The sequence below is a fragment of the Solanum dulcamara genome, chromosome 7 (assembly GCF_947179165.1).
Source record: "Solanum dulcamara chromosome 7, daSolDulc1.2, whole genome shotgun sequence".
NCBI lineage: Eukaryota > Viridiplantae > Streptophyta > Magnoliopsida > Solanales > Solanaceae > Solanum > Solanum dulcamara.
In genome coordinates, this window is record NC_077243.1 from 8,618,618 (window position 1) to 8,640,355 (window position 21,738).

A 21,738-nucleotide genomic window follows, 5' to 3' on the forward strand; every position below is an offset into this window, starting at 1 on the left:
TCGCATATACATGTTGGATGACTTATCCAGAATAATTAATTCCGAAATAATTTGTTCCCAATATTAAACTGAATGAAAAAAGTAAATATATTAAAAAAGTACAACGAAGAATAAATATAACTTATTTGTAAGAGTACAAGGACAAATATAACTTTTTCCCGTAAAAATTACTTTAATCTTTTACCAATTCTTTCTAAAGAATTGAAAACATATCAATTGAATTGCGGAAGAGGAAAAAGAAAAGAGGGAGAATTCAACTCACCCTTATCGTGTAGGACTCTTTAAAACACAAGAAAATCTTTGTGGTTGAAATGTCTATATAGAAAAAAAAAATCTTCTAGCTTTAGTAAAAATGTTTTCTTTTTTTGGGCAGAAAATAGAAGAATATGCTTTCTAAGTTCCATTTATCACATTTGTCTCAACAGATGAACTTCCTCTGTTCGAAAAATAAAAGATACCATACCTTAAATTAGACAACTTTTATGATGACAACATAATAAATACAAATAATTCTATACTGGAGAGTGATGAAAGCCATGTGAAAACAAAAACAAAGGTCGAAATTTCCTACCTATTTATTTGTATTTCTCTCATAAAAATAATATATAAAAATCCACCCAGTTTCTTCAGTCCTTTCTTTCTCCCTGGATCTTTTGTATACATCTCAATTTTTACAGTATTCATATCCCCTCCCTTCTCTGTCTCGTCTACCGCACACATCCACTCGTACAATTTTCATCTTCTGTCAGCACTGTCACTTTCAGGTTTCTATCTTGTAATTATTAAGTTGCCCTTTTGAGATTTTTTTTCCGAAATTGTGTTCATTGTAGAGTTAAACAATTGGAGCTGTTGATTTGGACTGAAGCTTTTATTCCATCTTTTGAGATCTGAATTCTGCTTTTGATAGAAATGGGAAGTTCTGAGGAGAAAGTTGTGGCTGTGATCATGGTCGGTGGACCAACCAAAGGTATGCATTTTTTATTCAACTTCATATCACTGTTTGGAATTTGGGAATAAAGGAAACCCTTGATTCATTTCAATTCAATTTTCTTTTCTTTTTTTGAATAAAGTTCAAATCTTGTGTCCTGTTCTTGATTCTTTAGCGATGTGCATTGACAGGAACACGTTTCCGCCCTTTGTCATTGAATATCCCAAAACCACTTTTTCCATTAGCGGGACAGCCAATGGTTCATCATCCGATCTCTGCCTGTAAAAGGGTAATACCTTTTTTGTACTAATGCCAAATATGGTTATACAGATTCTCTTAAGTACTAAGCCAATAACTTATGTACCATGGTTTTTCAGATTCCAAACCTAGTGCAGATCTACCTCATTGGCTTCTATGAGGAGCGTGAATTTGCTATATATGTCTCCTCAATCTCGAATGAACTAAGAATGCCTGTGAGGTGACATTACTATCCTACTTATCCGTGAAGTGAGTTTCGTGAACTTCTTAATATTGGAGCTCATTGATGTCTCTATTGAATTTATTGTAAATAGATACCTGAAGGAGGACAAACCACATGGTTCAGCTGGAGGCCTTTACAACTTTAGGGATCTGCTTATGGAAGACAGTCCGGTTGGGATTTTCACTCTTCTTGATTATGTATTCTTGTGATGATCATGTACAAATTGCTGAAAAATATAACTACAGAGTTGGTTACTGGAACATAAGAATATGGTCTAAAAAATCTGAAAATATACTTAGCCATCACCATTAACCTGGTTGTTTTATCTCCCCTGGCAGTCACATATATTTTTGCTGAACTGCGACGTTTGCTGTAGTTTTCCACTGCCTGAGATGCTCGGTATTTGGCTATTTCTTTCCCTCTTTATACTTTTCTCACACTTCTTAACTTTCTCTACTCCTCTCTTTATCAACTTCTTTTCAATAAAGAGCATTGCAGTGGTTTAGAGTTTTCACTTTTCCAAGTTTTACCTTCTGTTTTCTCCAAACTTGCAGAGGCTCATAGAAGATATGGTGGAATTGGAACCATTCTTGTCAGCAAGGTAGATGAAAGTACCCTCGAACTGTTTGTCTAGGACACATGCTATTGTCTATTATATATAGCTTATTAGCATCTATTACTCTGTGATTACTGCATTTTGAAACTCTTATTTGAGTTTCCATGTGCAGGTGTCTGCTGAGACAGCCAGTGAATTTGGTGAACTGGTCGCTGACCCCATTACCAATGAACTGTTGCATTACACAGAGAAACCTGAAACTTTTGTACGTCCAGATCCTGCATTTACTTGCTCTTGGATTTTACTTGCATAAACTAATAAATGTGTAGGTTTATACCCATGGATTCTTGCCTAAATATGACTGGAATGCAGGTGAGTGACCGCATCAACTGTGGTGTGTACGTATTTACACCAGATATCTTCGATGCTATTCAAGGAGTATCCACTCAGAGAAAAGACAGAGGTTGGTCTATGCATCATAACTAAAGTTTCCTTGATTATGTGTTTTCATATTAAAAGAACTGAGACTTTTGGTCCATCTCTTCCTTTGATCTCATTGTTCTAATGTCATTTTCACCTTAGAAGCATATTGGGCTGATTTGAACACTGACATAGCACAATTGCTGAAATAGAACAGTGTTGTGATTGACTTGGGACAATATTACGTCTTCCTAATCTAATGAGTTTCTTAAACCCGTGCAGTGATTGATCTCAAACAATAGTATTATATGGGGTGATTTATGAAGTATTTTCTCTTCTGTTGCAGCTAATCTAAGGCGTGTATCCAGCTTTGAAGCTCTTCAGCCAGTAAATAGGTATAATTTCCCTATACAACTACATAATATAGACATTTTGGTGCTACCTTCAGAGAATAGTTATCTCAGTTGCAATTTTCCTCTATTATGATATCACTGTTGCAGTTCAACATGGTATCTAGGTTCTTAGTCTGATTTTTCATTCTTCTATTCATTGCTTTCAAACATGGTTACTTCTTTCTCCTTGTCACACGCTTCACAAATCCGGATTAACATTTATATTAGTAATTTATCTCAGCATTTTGTTTGGTGGATGGTGTGAAATGGGGTGAAGCTTTATAACTGTAGCAGCTGATAATCACTTTTCAGGACAGAGGTTCTAGGTGCTGACATAATTTGTACCTTTAGTTTCTTAGGGCAATAGCGAATACTTATCTTCTTTAAGTTGTTGAGGAGAATGCATAAAGAGCAGATTTTTGGTTGCTAAATATTCTGAAGGATAATGATTCTAGTTTGTTTTTTGAGGTTACTCATTTCATTAGACTACACTATCATATGTTCCCACAAGCACCTGTTATTTTGAGCTTTAATGGAATGGAAGAGGTTACTGCTCACTGTTTGACCAGTAAATGCTATTCAAAGGGCAAAATGTACGTCTTGTTGTCTTCACTGTCATTGTGTTAGAATAGGAATAGGTATATATAATCATACTTAGAATAGGAATAGGAATAGTAGTAGGAATAGAAATAGAAAATACTATCTTACTTGGTAAAGGATTGTATTGTAGTGTCTATAAATAGGGTCTACGTGTAATAATGTAGATACACAATTCAATTATATTTTTTTCATATATTTCTCACATGGTATCAGAGCCTCTACGATCTTGGTAGAGAATCAAAGAGCTTCCGTTGCCGGCGGGTGGCTATTACCCATATATGCCGCCCATCTGGCAAATGGTTATATTAACAAAAGTAGGACCAATGATATGTGCATGAACCCAATATTCGAGGGAAGAAAAGTCAGTGAGACAGGTCAGGGTGCGTCAATATCCGGTGACTTTTTAGGGTTGTTTTGTGTCAACCCCATATCCATCCATGCTTGTGTAGCACCGTGCCATCTTTCCGGTGATTACTTTTTTATATTTAATTTGTGTAGCATCATGACATCTTTCCAGTGATTACTTTTTAATATTTAATTTGTGTAGCATCGTGCCATTTTTCTGGTGACTACTTTCTCATATCTGATTTGCATAGTATCGTGAATTTTTTCGATCTACTTTCTCATATCTGTGTTGCATAGCACCATGTGTCTTTTCGGTGACTTCTCAGATCTGATTTGTGTAGTTCCATGTGTCTTTCCGGTGACGACTCAAGCCTGATTTGCGTAGGGTTGTGCCATCATTCCGACACTATCCATATAATTATCTTTCTCAGTATGGTCGTTCCATCATTCCGACCCTATCCATATAATTCTGTTGCTCAGATCGTGACCACTTTCAACCATCAAATCTAATAATCCGATACATGAGCATGTTCCAACCAGTTTTAGGGTGACTTTCTTATTTAAGATCTACTCATCTCTTAATTCCAAGATGATCCACATATTTTATACCAGATTTTGAGCACTTTTCGGTGACCGCTGCACTATGAAGAAATCTACATGGAGCAACCACCTAGTTGTGTTGCTTAGGGGAAACATTCTTCTCAAGCTTGGTTTGGAAAGTTCAACACTACAATTCAGGAATTTATGACTCTGTGTTTTATTGACATTATGCATCAAATCCAGTATTTCATGAGAAGGCCAAGCACATTGAGATTGACTGACAATTATACATCAAATACAGTATTTCATGAGAAGAGTAAACACATTGAGCTTAACTGTCAATTTTGTGAAGTCGAGTGATCAACTTGCAAATATCTCACCAAGCCCCTTATCGGTCCTCGTATTAATTACATTTGTAACAGGCTAGGTACATATGACTTGTATGCACTAGCTTGAGGGGGAGTGTTAGAATAGGAATAGGTATATACAATCCTACTTAGAATAGGAATAGGAATAGTAGTAGGAATAGAAATAGTAAATACTATCCTGTTTGGTAAAGGATTGTATTATAGTGTCTATAAATAGGGTCTCTGTGTAATAATGTAGATACACAATTCAATAATATTTTTCTCATATATTTCTCACAGAGGAGTCCACCAAGAATGAAACCAGTCATAGATTTTTGAAGCCCACACTTATCCCAAGCTTCAGCCATTTAATTTTGACATCTTCCTGAGGTCTGCTAACAGTTAATTTGAACCAGACCATGCCACAACCGGCTGAACAATTGAACTGTGTGGTTGTGCACCTCTTGCTTGAATCATGTTACCTGTTCTTATAATAACCTCCGGAAAGAAGCTTCTTCTGCACAGGGAGCATATGAATAAATCACCAGCTCTATGTAGAATAAATTAATGAGCCTTATGATTCTTAATAGGAGCAGTAAAGTTAATCTTTCTACTGAATAATATACTTAGAATTGGAAAAAAGAGTTTAAAGGTGCCGGTGCACCTGAAAAAAGCATTTCTGGTGCCTTCTTTTCCTTTCCTGATACGAGCTTATTTGACAGGAGTCTTCCAACAGACTTTGTACGGTTGGATCAAGATATTTTGACACCTCTTTCAGGGAAGAAGCAGCTATATACCTATGAAACCATGGATTTCTGGGAGCAAATTAAAACACCAGGGTAAGCCAATCATGTAAAGTGCTCATCATCCCAGATTTTTCATTTCAAATGTCAAGATGTGAGGTGATGGGTGGACTTATTTCTTTTACAGAATGTCTTTGAAGTGCTCCGGTCTCTACCTGGCTCAATATAGTTCCACCTCACCCCATCTTTTGGCAAGTGGAGATGGCTCAAAGACTGCAACCATAAGCGGTGATGTTTATATCCATCCATCTGCTAAAGTTCATCCAACTGCAAAGGTAGATATATTCAGATACACCTACAAATAACATTATATGATTATTATATTATGCTATAAATCTCATGGTTGGTTAATTGGGCGCAAACCCTTAAGCGGTAAATCAATAGCATTGGATTTAGTTCGTTCCTTCTTTCTTACTTTCATCGGTTGGTTTGGCACTATGAAAGAGAAAGAATTCTGCCTTGCTATTCTTTTCACCTCTTCTCTTCTGTCGGTCTTGTACTGAGCCCTTCTTCTAGGCTCCACTGGACGACACGGTCCCAAGGATCCAATATGCCTTTATCTCTTTATCTAAAGTAAAGGAAGGGCTCAGAAGGGCCAAGAATATCAAGAAAAATAAAGAAGAAAGTTCAATTTTTCAGAGTCATTTCAATCTTTTTCTTCCAATTCTAAGAATGAAAAATCTGCTAAATTAATTAATTATCTTATTTCTTGTTTAAAGATTTCTATTTTTTTCTATAAATACCTGTCCCTGACCTGCTTGGTTGGGTGGCCGGGTTAGCCCAAAGGCTAACTGGCTTAGGGATTGGAGATAAAAAAGAATCAAATTTTCTAATGGTTATTTATTTTACTGCAATAACTTTTGTGATATGAAAAACAGCTAGTATATGTTTTCTTATTTATTCATGACAATATGTATTTGCAACAATTAACACCCTCTATGTCGTACACATCTTGGCTCACAGCCAGGTCTATATTGGCTAGTACATGTTTGCAACACTGTAGCTCAAGGTCGTCTCCTTTGTAATGAATATGATTCCTGGTGTGGGTTATGTCATTTATTGCAGTGTTTTCTATATTGCCAAAGATGCACCTTTGTAACTTTATTTCAGTTAAAAGTAATGAGATCAAATTTGATTTCTACTTGGCGTTTATGAATCTGAAGGGCTAGCTCTTGATTACTTCCATTCCACGCCTCAAAAAGTTTTTTTTTTAATATTGTTTCTCCTTACTTCATTACCACAGACACATCTGACTGCAGTTGCCCTGATTCTGTTCTCACTTATGACCTACTTCCTTCACCTATAGATTGATGTGTCAGTTACAATGTTGAACAGATTGGTCCAAATGTTTCAATTTCTGCTAATGCTCGTATTGGAGCTGGTGCCAGGCTCATCAGTTGTATTATCCTTGATGATGTTGAAATCAAGGTACCACTTTACTATATCACAGCTCATGAGATGCTTCAATGACATATGCTGGAATTTAACATTGGTTTCATTTTCCAGGAAAATGCGGTTGTTATTCATGCAATTGTTGGCTGGAAGTCTTCAATTGGCAGATGGTCAAGAGTCCAGGTAAGTGATGGAGGTGGCTATATTCCTATTTAATATATCAAAACATATTACTGAAAAAAGATGCTTTGGTCTCGACTCCCCAAAATAATGCCAGGAAACGATCATTCTTAATTTTTCAGTTTGTCTGTCCTGTCAATACATAAGTGCAGCTGATTTCTCCTCTGGAATTTAAGAATAAGGACAAGCTGTCATACTATTACTCTTTCATCAGAACTGTAGAGTCAAATAATCTGGAGAAAGTGCTAGTTCACATCAAAATTGGATAATATACTTGTTATTCATTATACGTGATGATATTAAATTAGTACCAAGAGTGTAATCCAGGTAGTATGTGAAGACAATTCTTTTTTACATTGTGCTGAAGAAAATGTTGTGCTCGACAGTATCGTGTTGGTCACTAGATTCTGTGAACAAAATCAGTTTCTTTAATGTCAGGTTTCTTCAATGAGAATTCCTAAGATTGGCTGTACTAATACTTTCTCTTGGAGTTTATGTCCATGCTAGCTGAATAGCGTTCCTCCCTTATTTCATTTGCTTTCTCTAGTCTTAGTCTTCATATCAGGCGTCTAAACCAAATCAAACTGATTTCAGGGTGCAGGAGACTACAACACAAAGCTCGGGATCACAATTCTTGGTAGTGTATTTGTTATTCTCAAATTCCTAGCTGTTACAGTTCTTATCTTTACAAATTGTCAACATAAAACTTTGGTGGTGGATTATCTAAATGAATATATTGGAATCAGGTGAATCTGTGTCTGTCGAGGATGAAGTAGTGGTAATCAACAGCATTGTGCTGCCAAACAAGACTCTTAATGTGAGTGTCCAAGAAGAGATCCTACTTTAAGCGCAATGAGATGAATTTGGCAGTGCCCTTATTGCTTATTTTATGTATGTATTGTTTGTACATTTGAATACAGAACAATTTTGCTAGTTTACTGTTTATTTGTAATTTTCCCTAGTAAGAGACTGCAATAAACCCTTTTCTTAATTTTATTTTTGGTCGATCTCTTCTTCTTCTTTTTTTTAATTTCAATTCGTTTAGTTTCTGTAAAAGGAATATTAGGACGTCTTATGGTGAACATTTCACTATTCGATTCTAAGGGGAAAAAAAAAAAGATAAGTACTTTAGATGAGTATTGTTCACTTCACAAATCACAATAATCAAGTTATCAATAAGGTTTACTCTTGTTACACCATAATCGTATTTAAATTTATTCTCCGTTATATTATCCGAATAAAAAAGCTCTCATATCGTCTATGTCTAAATATACCTGTCTTTAATCTCCCATAACAGCATTTGGCTCATTGTGAAAAAAGAATTTACTTCACCATATAAATAATTGATGCAATACATTACAATTCCATGGAGCCAAATACCTCCTCTTCAATAAAGTTTATCTAGAGGTTTCATGTGTAAAGAGGGAGGCCAAAATAAATACTGTATTAAATTAGGAATAAAAGATGGCCAATATTTGGGAAGAAGTAGCCAGAGGTCTTTGTTAATTGTGTATAATATTCGGAGCTTTATAAAATGCTTCCGTTGTTGCGCAAATGCAAAAGAATGTCATGTCTGGTCACCCCAATATTACTTCCTTCTTCAGCTGCTGTTTCCGTCCGTAATTTCAAGCCTACTCACTCTTCACATCATCTTCTTCTTCCGGTAAAATTCTCTCTTTTTTTTGTGTGATCTTGATTTCGCTACGTGTCAGCTAGTGAACTAATTACTTGCTAAATCTTGTGAATGAAAGAGCTTGTTGGGTTTAAGACGCAAGATTGAATTTTGGGGTTCGGTGAGAGGAATGGCAACGAAAATGGATAGCATTCAGCAAAACCCAGACTCCATTTCGTATCTAAACCAGAAAGAAGCTGCCGAAATTGATGAGATACTGATGGGCCCTCTTGGTTTCAGTGTTGATCAACTTATGGTGAGCGTCTTCATTTTCCCCTTTTTCTTTTCCTGGTAATTGTGATATCTTTCGACTTTCATTAGGGGATAATTTCTAGTATGCTGGGTGATTTTGTTGTTTTGATTGCAGGAACTGGCTGGCTTGAGTGTTGCCGCTGCAATCGCAGAGGTGAGTTATGGAATTGCTTTACAATTCTTTATACAAATATTTCTTTCTACTTTTATTTATTTTTATTACTGTGGTGTTCGGGCCAGCTTGAGCTGACTTAATTCCACCGGATACTTGGCACCTCCCGGTACCAAGTAACTCTGCACACCAAGGCTGTGACAGATCGGAAATCTCACCTAGTATTTTTTCTCTTCTGGGATTTGAACCCAAGACCTCAGGCTCTCAACTACTCATTGATTAGGTTACACCCTCGGGTGCAATTCTTTGTACTTTATTTCATCACTTCCTTGACAATTTGACATGGGTGAAGATGCATACTTGCAGTTTGTTTCAGTTGTATTGGATTGAGTAGTTTGGTTACATTAAATCTTGACGCAAGGTAACAATCAATTGTATAGCATCTGCCCTAATTTACATGTCATATTTTTGAATTTTCAAAATTTTGATTTTCCCCTGCATGTTGGACAACAAAAATTTTGTATTCATTTCTGTCATTTTAGCAGTTTTTGAGTGCATTAGGTTGATGACAAATACCATGGTGTTTTTTCTCTTTTTTCATCTTGATTCGTTGTGGGTAGTTCGTTGAGGCGTTACACCAGTGATTTATTTCTTCTGACAGGTCTACAAACCAAATGAGTACAGTCGCGTGCTTACTATTTGCGGTCCTGGAAATAATGGCGGTGATGGTCTTGTAGCCGCCCGTCATCTATATCACTTTGGCTATAAACCATTCATATGTTACCCTAAGCGTACTGCTAAGCCTCTTTATAATGGCTTGGTAACTCAGGTATCAATTTTTGTTTAACCTTATGAATGACCAATTTATAGTCCATTGTTCCATTAAAAGTTTCATTTATTCAGCTTTTTGATACATCAACATTTTTTCTAGCTCGAGTCGCTGTCAGTTCCTTTCTTGTCATTGGAAGATTTGCCAAAGGACTTGTCTGACAGCTTTGATATTCTTGTGGATGCAATGTTCGGATTCTCGTTCCATGGTACAATTTTTCTTTAGATCTTTTTTCATTGAGCTTCAACATGTAACTACTCAAAATTTAAGAATCTTTTGCAGTTTTAAAACAAAACAAAAATTAAGAATCTTTTGGTTGGGACCCTTTCATTTATCTTTCTGTCTATTTCTTTTGTTCATATCATTTACTATGTTTATGGATAAGTAACTCTTCCTTTACCTTTTATTCCTTTTCGCATGGAAAATAATGTGAGTGGTGGGTTGTTAAAGAAAAGAAACTGATGAACTGCTTATGTTATTAGCCACGTAATAATCCTTTCTTTTTATCCATAAAAGACTAAAATCTGTCTTTCTGGATGAGATGACAACACAGCTGATATCAGAGAAAAGGGGATATCTAAACAGAAAAATAGAATATGGACACTCTTAAACATAAAAAAACTATAGGGCATTTTCTTGTGTTGGGGGGGTGGAGTGTTGACTGTTGAGGAAAGATAGTTTTTTCAAATTTCGTTTTCTGGTGGAAAGATTTACAAATACTTTAGTTTTGTTTTAAGGCCTGGAAGTGTATAGGATGGTTTGATACCCAAAACAGATTAGAAAGGAGGGGGATTTGTCCATGATTAAGGAAAGTACCCTTTGGGGTGGCCCAGTGGTTTGGCCTTGGGATTTCCATACTGGAGGTCTCAAGTTCGAAACTCCTTGCCAATGAAACCAAGGGGTTTGCCTTCTGGGTCGAGCTCGTCGTACCGGGCTTGTCTAGTGCGGGTTACTTCTCCTGTATGGTTTGTGAGTTATTGCATAGGAGCAGGGGTTTTACCCTGTGCGCACTTTTTTGGGTGGCGGCTACAAGTTTCCTTTGTCATTAAAAAAAAGAGAGGGAGAAAGCTATAAAAATAGTCCTTCTACATTCCTTAGTTTGGATGGCTTGAAACCAAAAATAGATAAAATTGGGGGGGTAGATTGTTGAGGCAGGATAAGAATGGTTCTTTGGTCAAATTCATAGTTTCCTGGAAGAAAAATCCACTATATTTTAGTTTGTTTTAAGGTCTAGATTTGTATAGAATTGTTTGATATCCAAAATAGATCAGAAAGGAGGCTTCTTTCGTCCATAATTAACAGGAAAGATAATCTGTCTTGTAAAATATCCTTCTATATCCCTCAGACGGATAGCATGAAACCAAAAATAGATAAAAATTAAGAAAAACTGAGGTTCTTCTTTAGGCCTGATTATCATTGGAATTTTGATAGAACCATTGAGAAAAGAAGCTCTAGATATAAGGAAGAAACAGGAAAATTTGAAAGTGGTAACAACGAAGTACCTTTGCAAAAGTGTCTTCCTAATCAATTATGGAAACAATCTTAAAAGTCCTAGATTAAGAAAAGGAATTTTTGTCTTATTCCTCAATCTTTCTTTAGTTTTTGTAAGATGTCTGGTAACTTGTCCAGGTAGCCCAAGGCCACCTTTTGATGACTTAATTCAGAGACTGGTGGCACTAAAGATTAATGAAGATACGCATCAGAAACCACCTGCCATCATCTCTATAGATATTCCATCTGGATGGCATGTGGAAGAAGGGGATCTAAGTGGTGAAGGTATTAAACCTGACATGCTGGTATGTATCTGTTTTTTCTTTGTATTTAATATCTGCAACGCCTTACTGTTTTGACTTTCCTTTATTGAGCCACCTAACAAGTAAAATTTCTCGAATTTAGGTTTCTCTAACTGCCCCTAAATTGTGTGCCAAAAGGTTTTCTGGCTCGCACCACTTTTTAGGTGGCAGATTTGTTCCACCATCCATCAGAAGAAAATTTAACCTCCAATTACCAGCATATCCTGGCACTGCTATGTGCGTCCGTATTGGAAAGCCCCCAAAAATTGACATATCATCTCTGAGGGAGAACTATATATCTCCTGCGTTGCTTGAGGAAGAGGTTGTCGCTGACCCTTTTGATCAGGTATGAGTTGATGTAAAGCAGAGTGAATGATGACTGAGTCCTCCTTTTTGTAATTTTATTAAGAGATAGTTGGCCATATTCCTGGTGTCATTAATTCTAACCCATGTTTCTTGAATTTTCACTGTGATTTTGTGTACCTAATTCCCCTGATGCTTTATAATTAGATCAACCTTGCCTTTATGCAGTTCCAAAAATGGTTTGATGATGCAATGGTGGCAGGCTTGAAGGAACCAAATGCCATGGCCTTGTCAACAACTGGCAAAGATGGCAAGCCGTGAGTGTCTCTCGTGGCTTTTGCTATAATTAGTTCATTTTATTTTATATTTTAACCCACCTGCTGTAATAATATGCAACTCTAAGAATTTACCTCTTTCTTGCCCCCTCTCGTGCATTATCTAATCACCAAGAAATTGTGGTGAGAGCTATATCGTCTAGAGAACTTTCATATGACAGTTTTGGTTCACGCTCAATTGTGATCCTGGAAACAGTTTCATATGGGAATTAGCAGGATGTTTAAGGAAAATCTTTCTCTCTCTCTTTTGAGAAGTTAGGAGAATTGTCGTCTCTGTGTACAGTGGTTCTACTTACTTGTCCTTCCAAATGCCCTTTGCTTGCCAAGTAAATAGAATGTTGTCCATTTGCATTGAATGGCAAGTGACTCTAATTTTCTCATTCTTTACTATAAAACGAACTTTGTGATAACTTTTACCCATATGATAAAAAGTTAGATCATTGGTATTTTTTGTAAGATTATTGGTTCATTTGAATCTCGGATTAGTGTCTCAAATTGTTTATGTGTTGGTTCTCGTTTTAAGTGGTTAGATAAAAAAATTTATCTCTTGCTTGGAACTTATGGAATTTTACGACTTTTTTTAACTGAAGTTCATCAAGGATTGTATTGCTGAAAGGGTTTGACAAGGATGGTTTTGTCTGGTTAGTTCTGCTCATCTTTATGTTAGTGCATTCTCAATGTCATTCAGAAGACACTAGTTTGTTTTATCATTCTTATATTGAATCTTCCCTGTGCAGGTACACCAATTATAAAGGAAGAAAGGGTCAACAAATAGCTGAAAATCCTCATGCTGCACTCCTCTTTTACTGGGATGATTTGAATCGCCAGGTATAGCCTTACTTAAGCTATCTATAATAGAGAATATATCTGTGTTCTTGTTCTTATTCTTCAAGGAGAAAGATTTAAGCAGTCTATGAGGAGGCTATCAATGCCCTGTTTACTATTGCTAGTGTAGACTAAAATTCAAGTGGTTGCATCTCTCAGTATTGTGGTTGAACATGGAAAATGTATATGATTTTCATACTTTGCTAGACTTTCTTAGTTGCCTGCCAGATCAAAAGGGAAGTATTTTGTAATTTGTGGTGTTTATATTAAGCATTCACTTGGTGCTGTGTTTTATGAATAAAAGTCACCTATTAAAAGAAACTCAACTCCGTGTGCAAGCTACATTGGTTGTTGAATAATATGCCGTGGTTGTATCTCCTGCTGCCGATGAGTTACTGTTATTGGTTATAAAAAGTTTTTTTCTTTTTCTGAATGGATCTTAAAACAGTAGTGTGGTCTCTAGGTAAGAATCGAAGGGCCTGTGCAAAAAGTTTCTGATGAGGAATCTGAGCAATATTTTCACAGTCGTCCTCGAGGAAGTCAGATTGGTGCTATAGTTAGCCAACAGGTCCGCCAGTTTCTTAATATGATTCTTGAAATTGTTTCTTTAAATTTGTTTTCTGTTACTTCCTTTTATTTGCCCATATAATTTGCAAACATTTGTCTCTTGCTTTTCCTTAGAGCACAATTATTCCAGGAAGGGAAGTCCTCCTGGACGAATACAAACAGTTGGAGGCCAAATACTCTGATGGGTTAGTATCTATTTTAACTAATCAACTGCCTTGGAATGCCCAAGCCAAATGCTATGATGTTTCTGTATCTGCACCATTCAAAACATGGTTTCTCCTGTTGTCATACTTCTGCTCAAATTTATCTCATATAACCCATTACCCTACTTTAGGAAATATGTCATATATATAAAATTTCGTCCCCCAATTCACAATCCAATCCCTTTGAAAGGAAACTTGAGGAATAATTTTTGTGGAGCTGCCTAAATGGGAAATCAGGTACAATTAATACCCCCATTAAAAAGAATTCATAAAGAGAAAATGGGAATTCAGAAGTGGGAATGAGAACTAAGAGAAAATAAAATCTATCAGTTGTTCCCATACCCTTTTATAGATTTAAAAGTTTCCTTAATCTGAATCAGGAAATTATCGAAAGTTGAATCTCAAATGTTCTGTTCTAATCTTCTGATTTGCGACATAAGGTTCTTCCCTTACAATTTCTTCATCTCAACTGCAGATAAATATTTTTGTTTGCAGTGGTAAGTTGAAGTGCATGTGTCTACCGGTAGGCTTTCATTGATTCTTTATCTATGCCTGCCTCAGCTTAGACGTAGCTCGAATTAGATTTCATCAGTAGGTCCAACCAAAACTCAGTCTTGGGAATGCTGATTTAATATTGTTAAATTGTTCGAGATTAATGACATTTAATCTGAAAACTGTAAATTAATGTGTCAAGTGAAGTGTAATGACATTTAATTTGAAAATCCTAGATCAATAGATTGATTGTGAAAGAAGAGGAAAAGAACTAGCGAGCAATACCACTTTTATTTTTTCATTTTGGTATTTAGCTGTATGAACAAGTAGGACCCCCCGCCTAATGAAGCTCAGACTTGCCTTTTGCTGAGGTCTGACTTCATATTTAAACTTAGCCCTCTCAGATTCAATTTAGATGCAGTTTCAGAAATGGTGCTTAATGAGCTCAGTTAAATTGTTCAGTTCCTATTTTAGCATATGTGCTATTATGTATCTCAGTGTTTTCATGTTCATGTATAATTAAAACAAACTAATTGTGTCTCCTGTAATCTGATTTTTAAAAAATTGTCTCCTGTAACCATTTAAGTAATTTGTCATTTCTCTTCCCCGGCTTCGTGCTAGTAAGTTTCAATCCCATATCCTTGTAAAGACTGGAGAACCTATTTTGTCTCATCTGCAGAAGTGTGATTCCCAAACCAAAGCACTGGGGAGGCTACCGGCTTAAACCTGAAATGTTTGAATTTTGGCAAGGACAGAAATCTCGCTTGCATGACAGGTATTGACAACAGGATGTCTCATCCGAAGACTTCCATATTATGCTAGGGAATGTATGCAACTCAGGGAAGAAATGAAGTGTTAGTAGATTTCATTTGTTATTTGTAAGAGAAATGTTAGTTATGCAATTTTCTAGGTAGCTCATCATTTAGAAGAGGAATGTGATATAAAACTATAAGAACGGAGTGGAAAAGAGAGATGGAATATTTAGCAATACACTAAAACAATTTAGGCAATGAGTGGATAACATTAAATTGGTTTGGGAGAATTTCATTATCCAGGACCTAGGAAACTTCAACAATTCATATACTGAACGCTCCATGGTGAACAAAGTTCCAACTTATCACATAACATAGGCAAATGGTTTCTTAAAATTCTCATTTGTTAGGTGTGTCGTGTGTGGATACTGTCTTAAGTTCTAGAACTGCAAGACTCTGTTTCCTTGTTAAATTCAGAATGTATGCCTCTTTTGATTTTTAGGTTGCTCTTCTTTCCCATAGTTTATGGCTAAATCCGGTTTATGCTATTGCAGGTTGCGTTATATCCCGGAAACAGCTGATGCAAAGACAGTGTGGAGGATTGAGCGAGTGGCTCCATGACTTGTGTTGAGAGCATCCTCATTATGAGGATGCCAATTTGTTGTACTTTCTTCCATTAGCCTTTCCTTTCCCTTTCTCCTGTGCCTGCCTTTTTGATCATGTGTGTGTATATTGCGGAGTCCAGGCAACTTTCCAGGCACCAATTAAATTCGTTACCATTTTTATCAGATTACTGTTTAATGTTTATAATAACTAATAAGTATTTACATGTAACTACATTATAAGTAACACGATTCCATTAAAAAAAAATTACTTCCTGCATGGTTTCCTTTTCTCTCTGTTTTTTGTTGCTGCAAGTGCCTGCAACTTATTGCCGTTATATTTGTTTCTAGTTGCTTTTCTCATTTGACATTTGTAAGATCAAAAAGCTATAGAACCACAATTCGTGAGTACTGAGTAGGGTCAAGTTTGGCCAACACTGTCTATTTCACAATATTATATTATGTGATTATGTAACTAACCATAGTCGCTAAAATTTGAAATATTATATTATGTGATTATATAACTAACCATAGTCGCTAAAATTGTGAGTGAATGATAAGTGTTTTTCTATTCTGAACCAAAGGTTTAGATTTGAGCCCTACTGCCTTTGGTAGGGAGGTTTTATCTCAAAGTGGACTTCCCTGAGTGAATTAGAGTAGTTGGGTCCCAAATTGGAATTAAAAAAAAAATCTTAGATAATTAACACGTGAATACATGGAATAACGTTAAGTTGGTCAGGTCATCTTCCAAAAATGAGTATAAAATTTGTAAATTACATGCAAAACATTTAACGTTTAAAATGTAGAGATTGAATATCACAAAAGATGAATAATCTTATATCTTGGTATTTCTTTTATTTTTAAAAAAAAATTGGGATAGGGCAAAGGGGTTGGCTTATGAAAGTAAACCAATTAAACTTTATGCTCCTTGGAAAAGTAAAGATAAATTTATTTTCCTTAATAAATTGCTCCTCCGAAAACGAATGCGAAGTTATGTTCCGTACAATAATAGCTGGAGTAAACTCCAGAGAGTGTAGAAGGAACTAAAAAGTATCGTTTGGAGCTCAGCAACATGGAGAGCACAGAGATGGTATCATATGTGAGCCAGCAAGAAGCCATAGAAATTGATCAGATGTTGATGGGTCCTATTGGTTTTACTGTGGATCAGCTCATGGTTTCTCCTCTGCAATTTTTTTTTTCTTATTACTACTTCTTAAATTTCTCTACTTTTCCCTAAATTGGGTTTACTTGTTTTGAGTTTAGGAATTGGCAGGCTTGAGTGTTGCCTCCGCAATTGCAGAGGTAAGTGCACTGGTATAATATTGTTCCACTTGTAACACCAGACTCCATGCGAAATCTCCATTGTTTTCGACTCTGGCACCAGTGGGAAAGCAGCATTTGTTTTAGAGGGTGGATTTTAGTAGCGGAAATCCTCTGCTCGTGTTATTGCCTGTTGTAAATTATCGTTATTGGATGGTACAAACAATTTGGCAACTATAGTTCATGTAGTCATAAACTCTACAACCTTTTCGATCAAACTAGTTGGACGTAACCGTTTTCATATGTCAATTCATTTGTTACCTAGTTGAAATAAAAGCATATGTGGCGGATCCAGTGTTTGAAGTTCATGGGATCTCAAGTCAAGTTGATAATCCAATAATAACTGGGTTCACAATCAAATATTTAATAGTTATTTAGTGAATTTCTACGGCATTTGCCAATAGCAACTGGTTTATGTGAACCAAGTGCTTCAAGGCTAGATCTCCCTCTATTGTTGTGCCTAGTATCATAGAAGCCATGGTTAAAGATCATTTGTTTGTGAGAGGGTAAGTTGAAGAAGAAATTGACATCAAAGCAAGTAACCTAGGAAGAACTTGGAATTGGCGATAAGTGATGCATTGACAGGAAAGGCAGAACAGATGTGCGTAAATAAGTAATCGCTTGATTTGTGAAAGTATTGATTCTTTATTTCTTTCCTCGACGTTGGATTAACAAGACTTAATGTATGTCATCTCTCCAGGTCTATAGTTCAAGTGAATATACTCGCGTGCTTGTTATATGTGGTCCTGGTAACAATGGCGGGGATGGTCTTGTAGCTGCTCGACACTTGCATCACTTTGGTTATAAGCCCTCCGTTTGTTATCCAAAACGAACTACTGAACCTCCTTTTGCTGGTTTGGTTACCCAGGTAGAGGATATGACATGAAATTCTTTAACTTCAATATTTCTAGTTTATTTGAGATGTTAATGGATGTGAGAATTTTGGTAGCTTGAGTCACTGTCAGCTCCATTCTTGCCGGTGGAAGATCTATCCATGCAGCTTTCAAATGACTTTGAAATTATAGTGGATGCAATTTTTGGATTCTCATTCCATGGTAATACTTCCTTTCTCAGTTTCTGTTTGACATTCCCATTAGTTTTTTTTCTTTTCTGAGAAGGCCAAGAGTGCTATTGGATGCTATATAACTTCGATAGCTGTATACCAAACTTGTCAGTCTTATTCTTTGCATAAGTTGGTGTAAATCATTCATTATGCACCATATACGCGGGTATGCAGCATTGGAAATAATTTGCTGTTATTGAGGACTTTGACCTTGTGGTTCTTCATTTCTTAGGGATCTTGTATCCTTCCTATGTTTTTTTTCCCTTTTCCTTCTACTTTTTTAGGGCTGTTTCATAAATAGATTAGTCAATATAATTTTTCCCTGGAGCTATTAGGTCTCCAAAAATGTTATAAGTCATTTGAGCATATTAATTCTTCCAGGCAACCCAAGGCCACCGTTTGATAGTCTCATTAGAAGGCTGGTCTCCATAAGAAACCAGCATTACACACATGAGAAAGCAGCTGTCATTATATCTGTAGACATACCTTCCAGGTGGCATGTGGAAGAGGGAGACGTTTGTGGGGAAGGCATTGAACCTGATATGCTGGTAATGCAGCTTTTAAGTACTCACATTCTATTGTTATCATGCATTTTTCTTGTTGACAACTCTGTTTTTCCTTTGAGAATCAAGGGAAATACCTAAAGAAAACATTGGACATTTTCTGTGTAGGTCTCTTTGACTGCTCCAAAATTTGTGTGCCAAAATGTTCAGTGGCCCACATCATTTTTTGGGTGGAAGATTTGTTCCCCGATCCATCATAGACAAATTCAAGCTAAAACTTCCATCATATCCTGGCACTTCCATGTGTGTTCGAATTGGAAATATTCCACAAACCATTTTATTAGCACAGAAAGGGATATTTGCAGCTTCTGCATATCTTGAGGTGGAGGAAGATCCTATTGATCAGGTTGAGATGTATAAACGTCTATTACATCTAGAACTTTAACTCTCTTGTGGTAATTTTACCGCAAGTTTGTCACATAATCCAGAAATGTATGCAAACTTCTTTTCTTAAAAGCAATGCAGTATATTTATACTTGTGGCAATAAAGCACCATTCTGATTGCAGTTTCAAAAGTGGCTTGGTGATGCATTGGAAGCTGGGGTCAAAGAACCCCATTATATGGTCCTATCAACAGCTGGTAAAGATGCAAAACCGTAAGTCTTTCTAGCTTCAATTTTCTCGTCTTTACATGGTCTGCAAGTTAATATAACAGTGATTGTTTGCCTGATGTTGACTAGTATTTCTTCTTCCCAGTTCATCGCGAATGGTATCATTGGAAGGAGTAAACAAAGATGGTTTTGTCTGGTGAGCTCCATGACTATTTTTGAAGTATATATAGTCTATTTAATGACATCCTTCTTGATTCTGCAGGCACACCAGCTATGGGAGCCGAAAGGCTCGTGAAATTTCTGAAAATCCTCATGCATCACTTCTCTTTTACTGGGATCCTTTGAAATGCCAGGTTAAAAGCAATTCCATCTTTAGCACTTCCTGCATTCAATTACTTGACAGTGATCTGCAGGATTGTGTTGGGGTAGATGAGTTGCTGAAGAGATGCATTTATGAACTACTATCTATGAACAAAAAAAAAAGAAATTTTCTGTTTACCATTCCCTTGTTAGAATCCAAGGTTCAGTTTCCGTATGATAATAAGAAAATGTAAATAAAGAGAGACAGAAAGAGAAGTATCATGATTACTGTGCGTACTCCCTTAAAACCTCAAATAGACATTTTCTTTATCATCACTGCAAATACTCTCTGAGAGATAATTCACTGACTACATAATGCAATTACCTTTAGATAATTATTCTTGTTGTGCTTCATTACGAATTCATCTGTAGGTAAGAGTGGAGGGATTTGTGGAGAAAGTTTCTGATGAGGAATCTGAACAATACTTCTCTAGTCTTCCTCGAGATATCCAGATTAGACCAATAGTTAGCAAGCAGGTTCGTCTAGTATTTTCAGCGACAGATTTTCTAGATTCCAATACTTTGATGTTTCTTTATACATACATCAACAGCTAGTTTTCAATCTCTTCTGCAAGTTCAGAGCACACTGATTCATGGACGAGAGGTTCTCCATCAACAGTACAAAGAATTAGAGGAGAAGTATCATGACAGGTCGGTAATTTCACATATTGCTGGACATTCTTTCTTTGCTTGTCCTAATCTGTAACTAGCTCTGCCCAGGTTTCAATATTCCATCTATGTCTAGTGGAAGTATTCTGGTGATTGGGATACAGTTAAGAATTAAGATGCATTTCATTTATGTGATTGCTATCCCATGCATAGAATTTGTGCATATCATTTTAGCATTTACAATAGTTAGATCGAATTCTTCAACAGTTACAATCTTCTCCTTGTTCGAGCATGTAAAAGACATAACTTTTGTGTATGCATTCTTGAAAAATTGTCTGACCAAGATCTGTTGATTACAACCTAATCATACTTTCTTTTTCCTTTCTCAAAAGAAAAGACGTTTGTTATTGGTCTAGATTCAAGTGAACCCAAAAGTAATCCTTTTTTCCCTAACATGCAGGACCTCAATACCAAGACCCAAACACTGGGGTGGTTACAGGCTTAGTCCAGAGTTTTTTGAGTTTTGGCAGGGAGAAGAATCTCAAGTGCACCTCAAGTATGTGCAAACCAATTTTCTTTTGTTATGTCATCATGATAGATTCAACAGAAAGATCACAATTTTTTTGGTCATGAATGGGAAAACACTTAGTCATACCTCTTTTAGGTGTTACATATATGGCATTGGAATGTGTTCTTGTAGATTTATTTTAAAAACTAGTTAGAAACCTCTGTCCAGAGAGATGAAAGAACAGATCTCCAGCATCAGCAGCATCAGCAGTATAAAAAGACGATAGACTTATACAAGTTTAAATGGGACAATCCCTTTACCAGTAAAAGATTCCCTATAATATCTCCTACTAACTTGACTGAGTAGAACTAGAGTTATTTTTCAACAGATCTACCTTGATAATTTGAGCTGAAATGATTCCTGATGTTAATTGCTGTTTGATTTATGATTTTAAGTGTGCTGTCATTAACAGATTCCGGTACTATGTGGAGGAGATTGATGGAAGAAGAGTTTGGAGAATTCATAGATTGGTCCCACAATTAGCAGAATCAGCATCTTCATTATGACTTGCCATCTCTTTGAACTTAGCAAAAATGCATCAGTGCATGCATATGACAGGAAACTAGCAATTAGATCTTTTCTTTTGCTGTTTCCCCTTCTGATTACCTTTTCTTGGGTAGGATGTTGCACTTGGGAGGTGATAGAATATTTCCGAGGTTGTATATATGTATTGCGAAAAATTGTTTACTTGCTCATTATCTCTTTGTAAGTATCTCCGTGCTGATTTGCTTAGTATGTCCCTTCTACTTCTATTTCAGATGAAGATTGTCTTTGGTCTCCTGTTTGGCTCATTAAAATTGGTTCTCTAGGTCCGTCTCAGGTTAATTCCCAATAGAGACAAAATAATAGGTGATTTCTTACCAGCCTTGATAGATAGAATTATTCGATACATGTCTACTAGTGGGAAATAATATGTGCCCCATAGAATTAATCAATGTATCTAAAAGTTGGTCCAAACACTACAGTTATAAAAAGAAATTCTC

General features: G+C 36.2%; 2 protein-coding genes and 1 pseudogene across 6 annotated transcripts; all 3 read left to right on the plus strand.

The window, feature by feature from the left end:
• The first annotated feature begins 457 nt into the window (after positions 1-457).
• LOC129894931 (uncharacterized) lies at positions 458-7,991 on the plus strand. Of its 2 annotated transcripts, none has more exons than XM_055970523.1 (16): positions 458-556; positions 831-967; positions 1,120-1,217; positions 1,306-1,406; positions 1,501-1,579; positions 1,748-1,808; positions 1,964-2,010; positions 2,138-2,230; positions 2,338-2,428; positions 2,732-2,780; positions 5,332-5,448; positions 5,540-5,687; positions 6,748-6,840; positions 6,919-6,987; positions 7,579-7,621; positions 7,731-7,991. In XM_055970523.1, the coding sequence occupies exons 2-16, from the start codon at positions 910-912 to the stop codon at positions 7,829-7,831; spliced, it is 1,248 nt and encodes a 415-aa protein (XP_055826498.1). In that variant the 5' UTR covers positions 458-556; positions 831-909; the 3' UTR covers positions 7,832-7,991. The 2 variants fall into 2 exon arrangements, with proteins under 2 accessions (XP_055826498.1, XP_055826497.1); XM_055970522.1 differs by having other exon boundaries at positions 501-764; positions 908-967.
• A 384-nt stretch (positions 7,992-8,375) lies between these two features.
• On the plus strand, positions 8,376-16,001 carry LOC129895678 (pyridoxine/pyridoxamine 5'-phosphate oxidase 1, chloroplastic-like). Of its 3 annotated transcripts, XM_055971413.1 has the most exons (14): positions 8,378-8,647; positions 8,736-8,912; positions 9,024-9,062; positions 9,682-9,849; positions 9,952-10,057; positions 11,479-11,645; positions 11,746-11,988; positions 12,174-12,262; positions 12,871-12,921; positions 13,018-13,108; positions 13,569-13,673; positions 13,787-13,857; positions 15,047-15,142; positions 15,674-16,001. In XM_055971413.1, the coding sequence occupies exons 1-14, from the start codon at positions 8,519-8,521 to the stop codon at positions 15,738-15,740; spliced, it is 1,599 nt and encodes a 532-aa protein (XP_055827388.1). In that variant the 5' UTR covers positions 8,378-8,518; the 3' UTR covers positions 15,741-16,001. The 3 variants fall into 3 exon arrangements, with proteins under 3 accessions (XP_055827389.1, XP_055827390.1, XP_055827388.1); XM_055971414.1 differs by lacking the exon at positions 15,047-15,142 and having other exon boundaries at positions 8,376-8,647; XM_055971415.1 differs by lacking the exons at positions 15,047-15,142; positions 15,674-16,001 and adding an exon at positions 14,351-15,040 and having other exon boundaries at positions 8,376-8,647.
• A 598-nt stretch (positions 16,002-16,599) lies between these two features.
• On the plus strand, positions 16,600-21,465 carry LOC129895837 (pyridoxine/pyridoxamine 5'-phosphate oxidase 1, chloroplastic-like; annotated as a pseudogene). The gene is made up of 13 exons (XR_008767865.1): positions 16,600-16,895; positions 16,985-17,023; positions 17,742-17,909; positions 17,991-18,096; positions 18,486-18,652; positions 18,776-19,013; positions 19,175-19,263; positions 19,364-19,414; positions 19,481-19,571; positions 19,951-20,055; positions 20,159-20,229; positions 20,648-20,743; positions 21,168-21,465. The product of XR_008767865.1 is annotated as a pyridoxine/pyridoxamine 5'-phosphate oxidase 1, chloroplastic-like (transcript).
• The last annotated feature ends 273 nt before the right edge of the window (positions 21,466-21,738 follow it).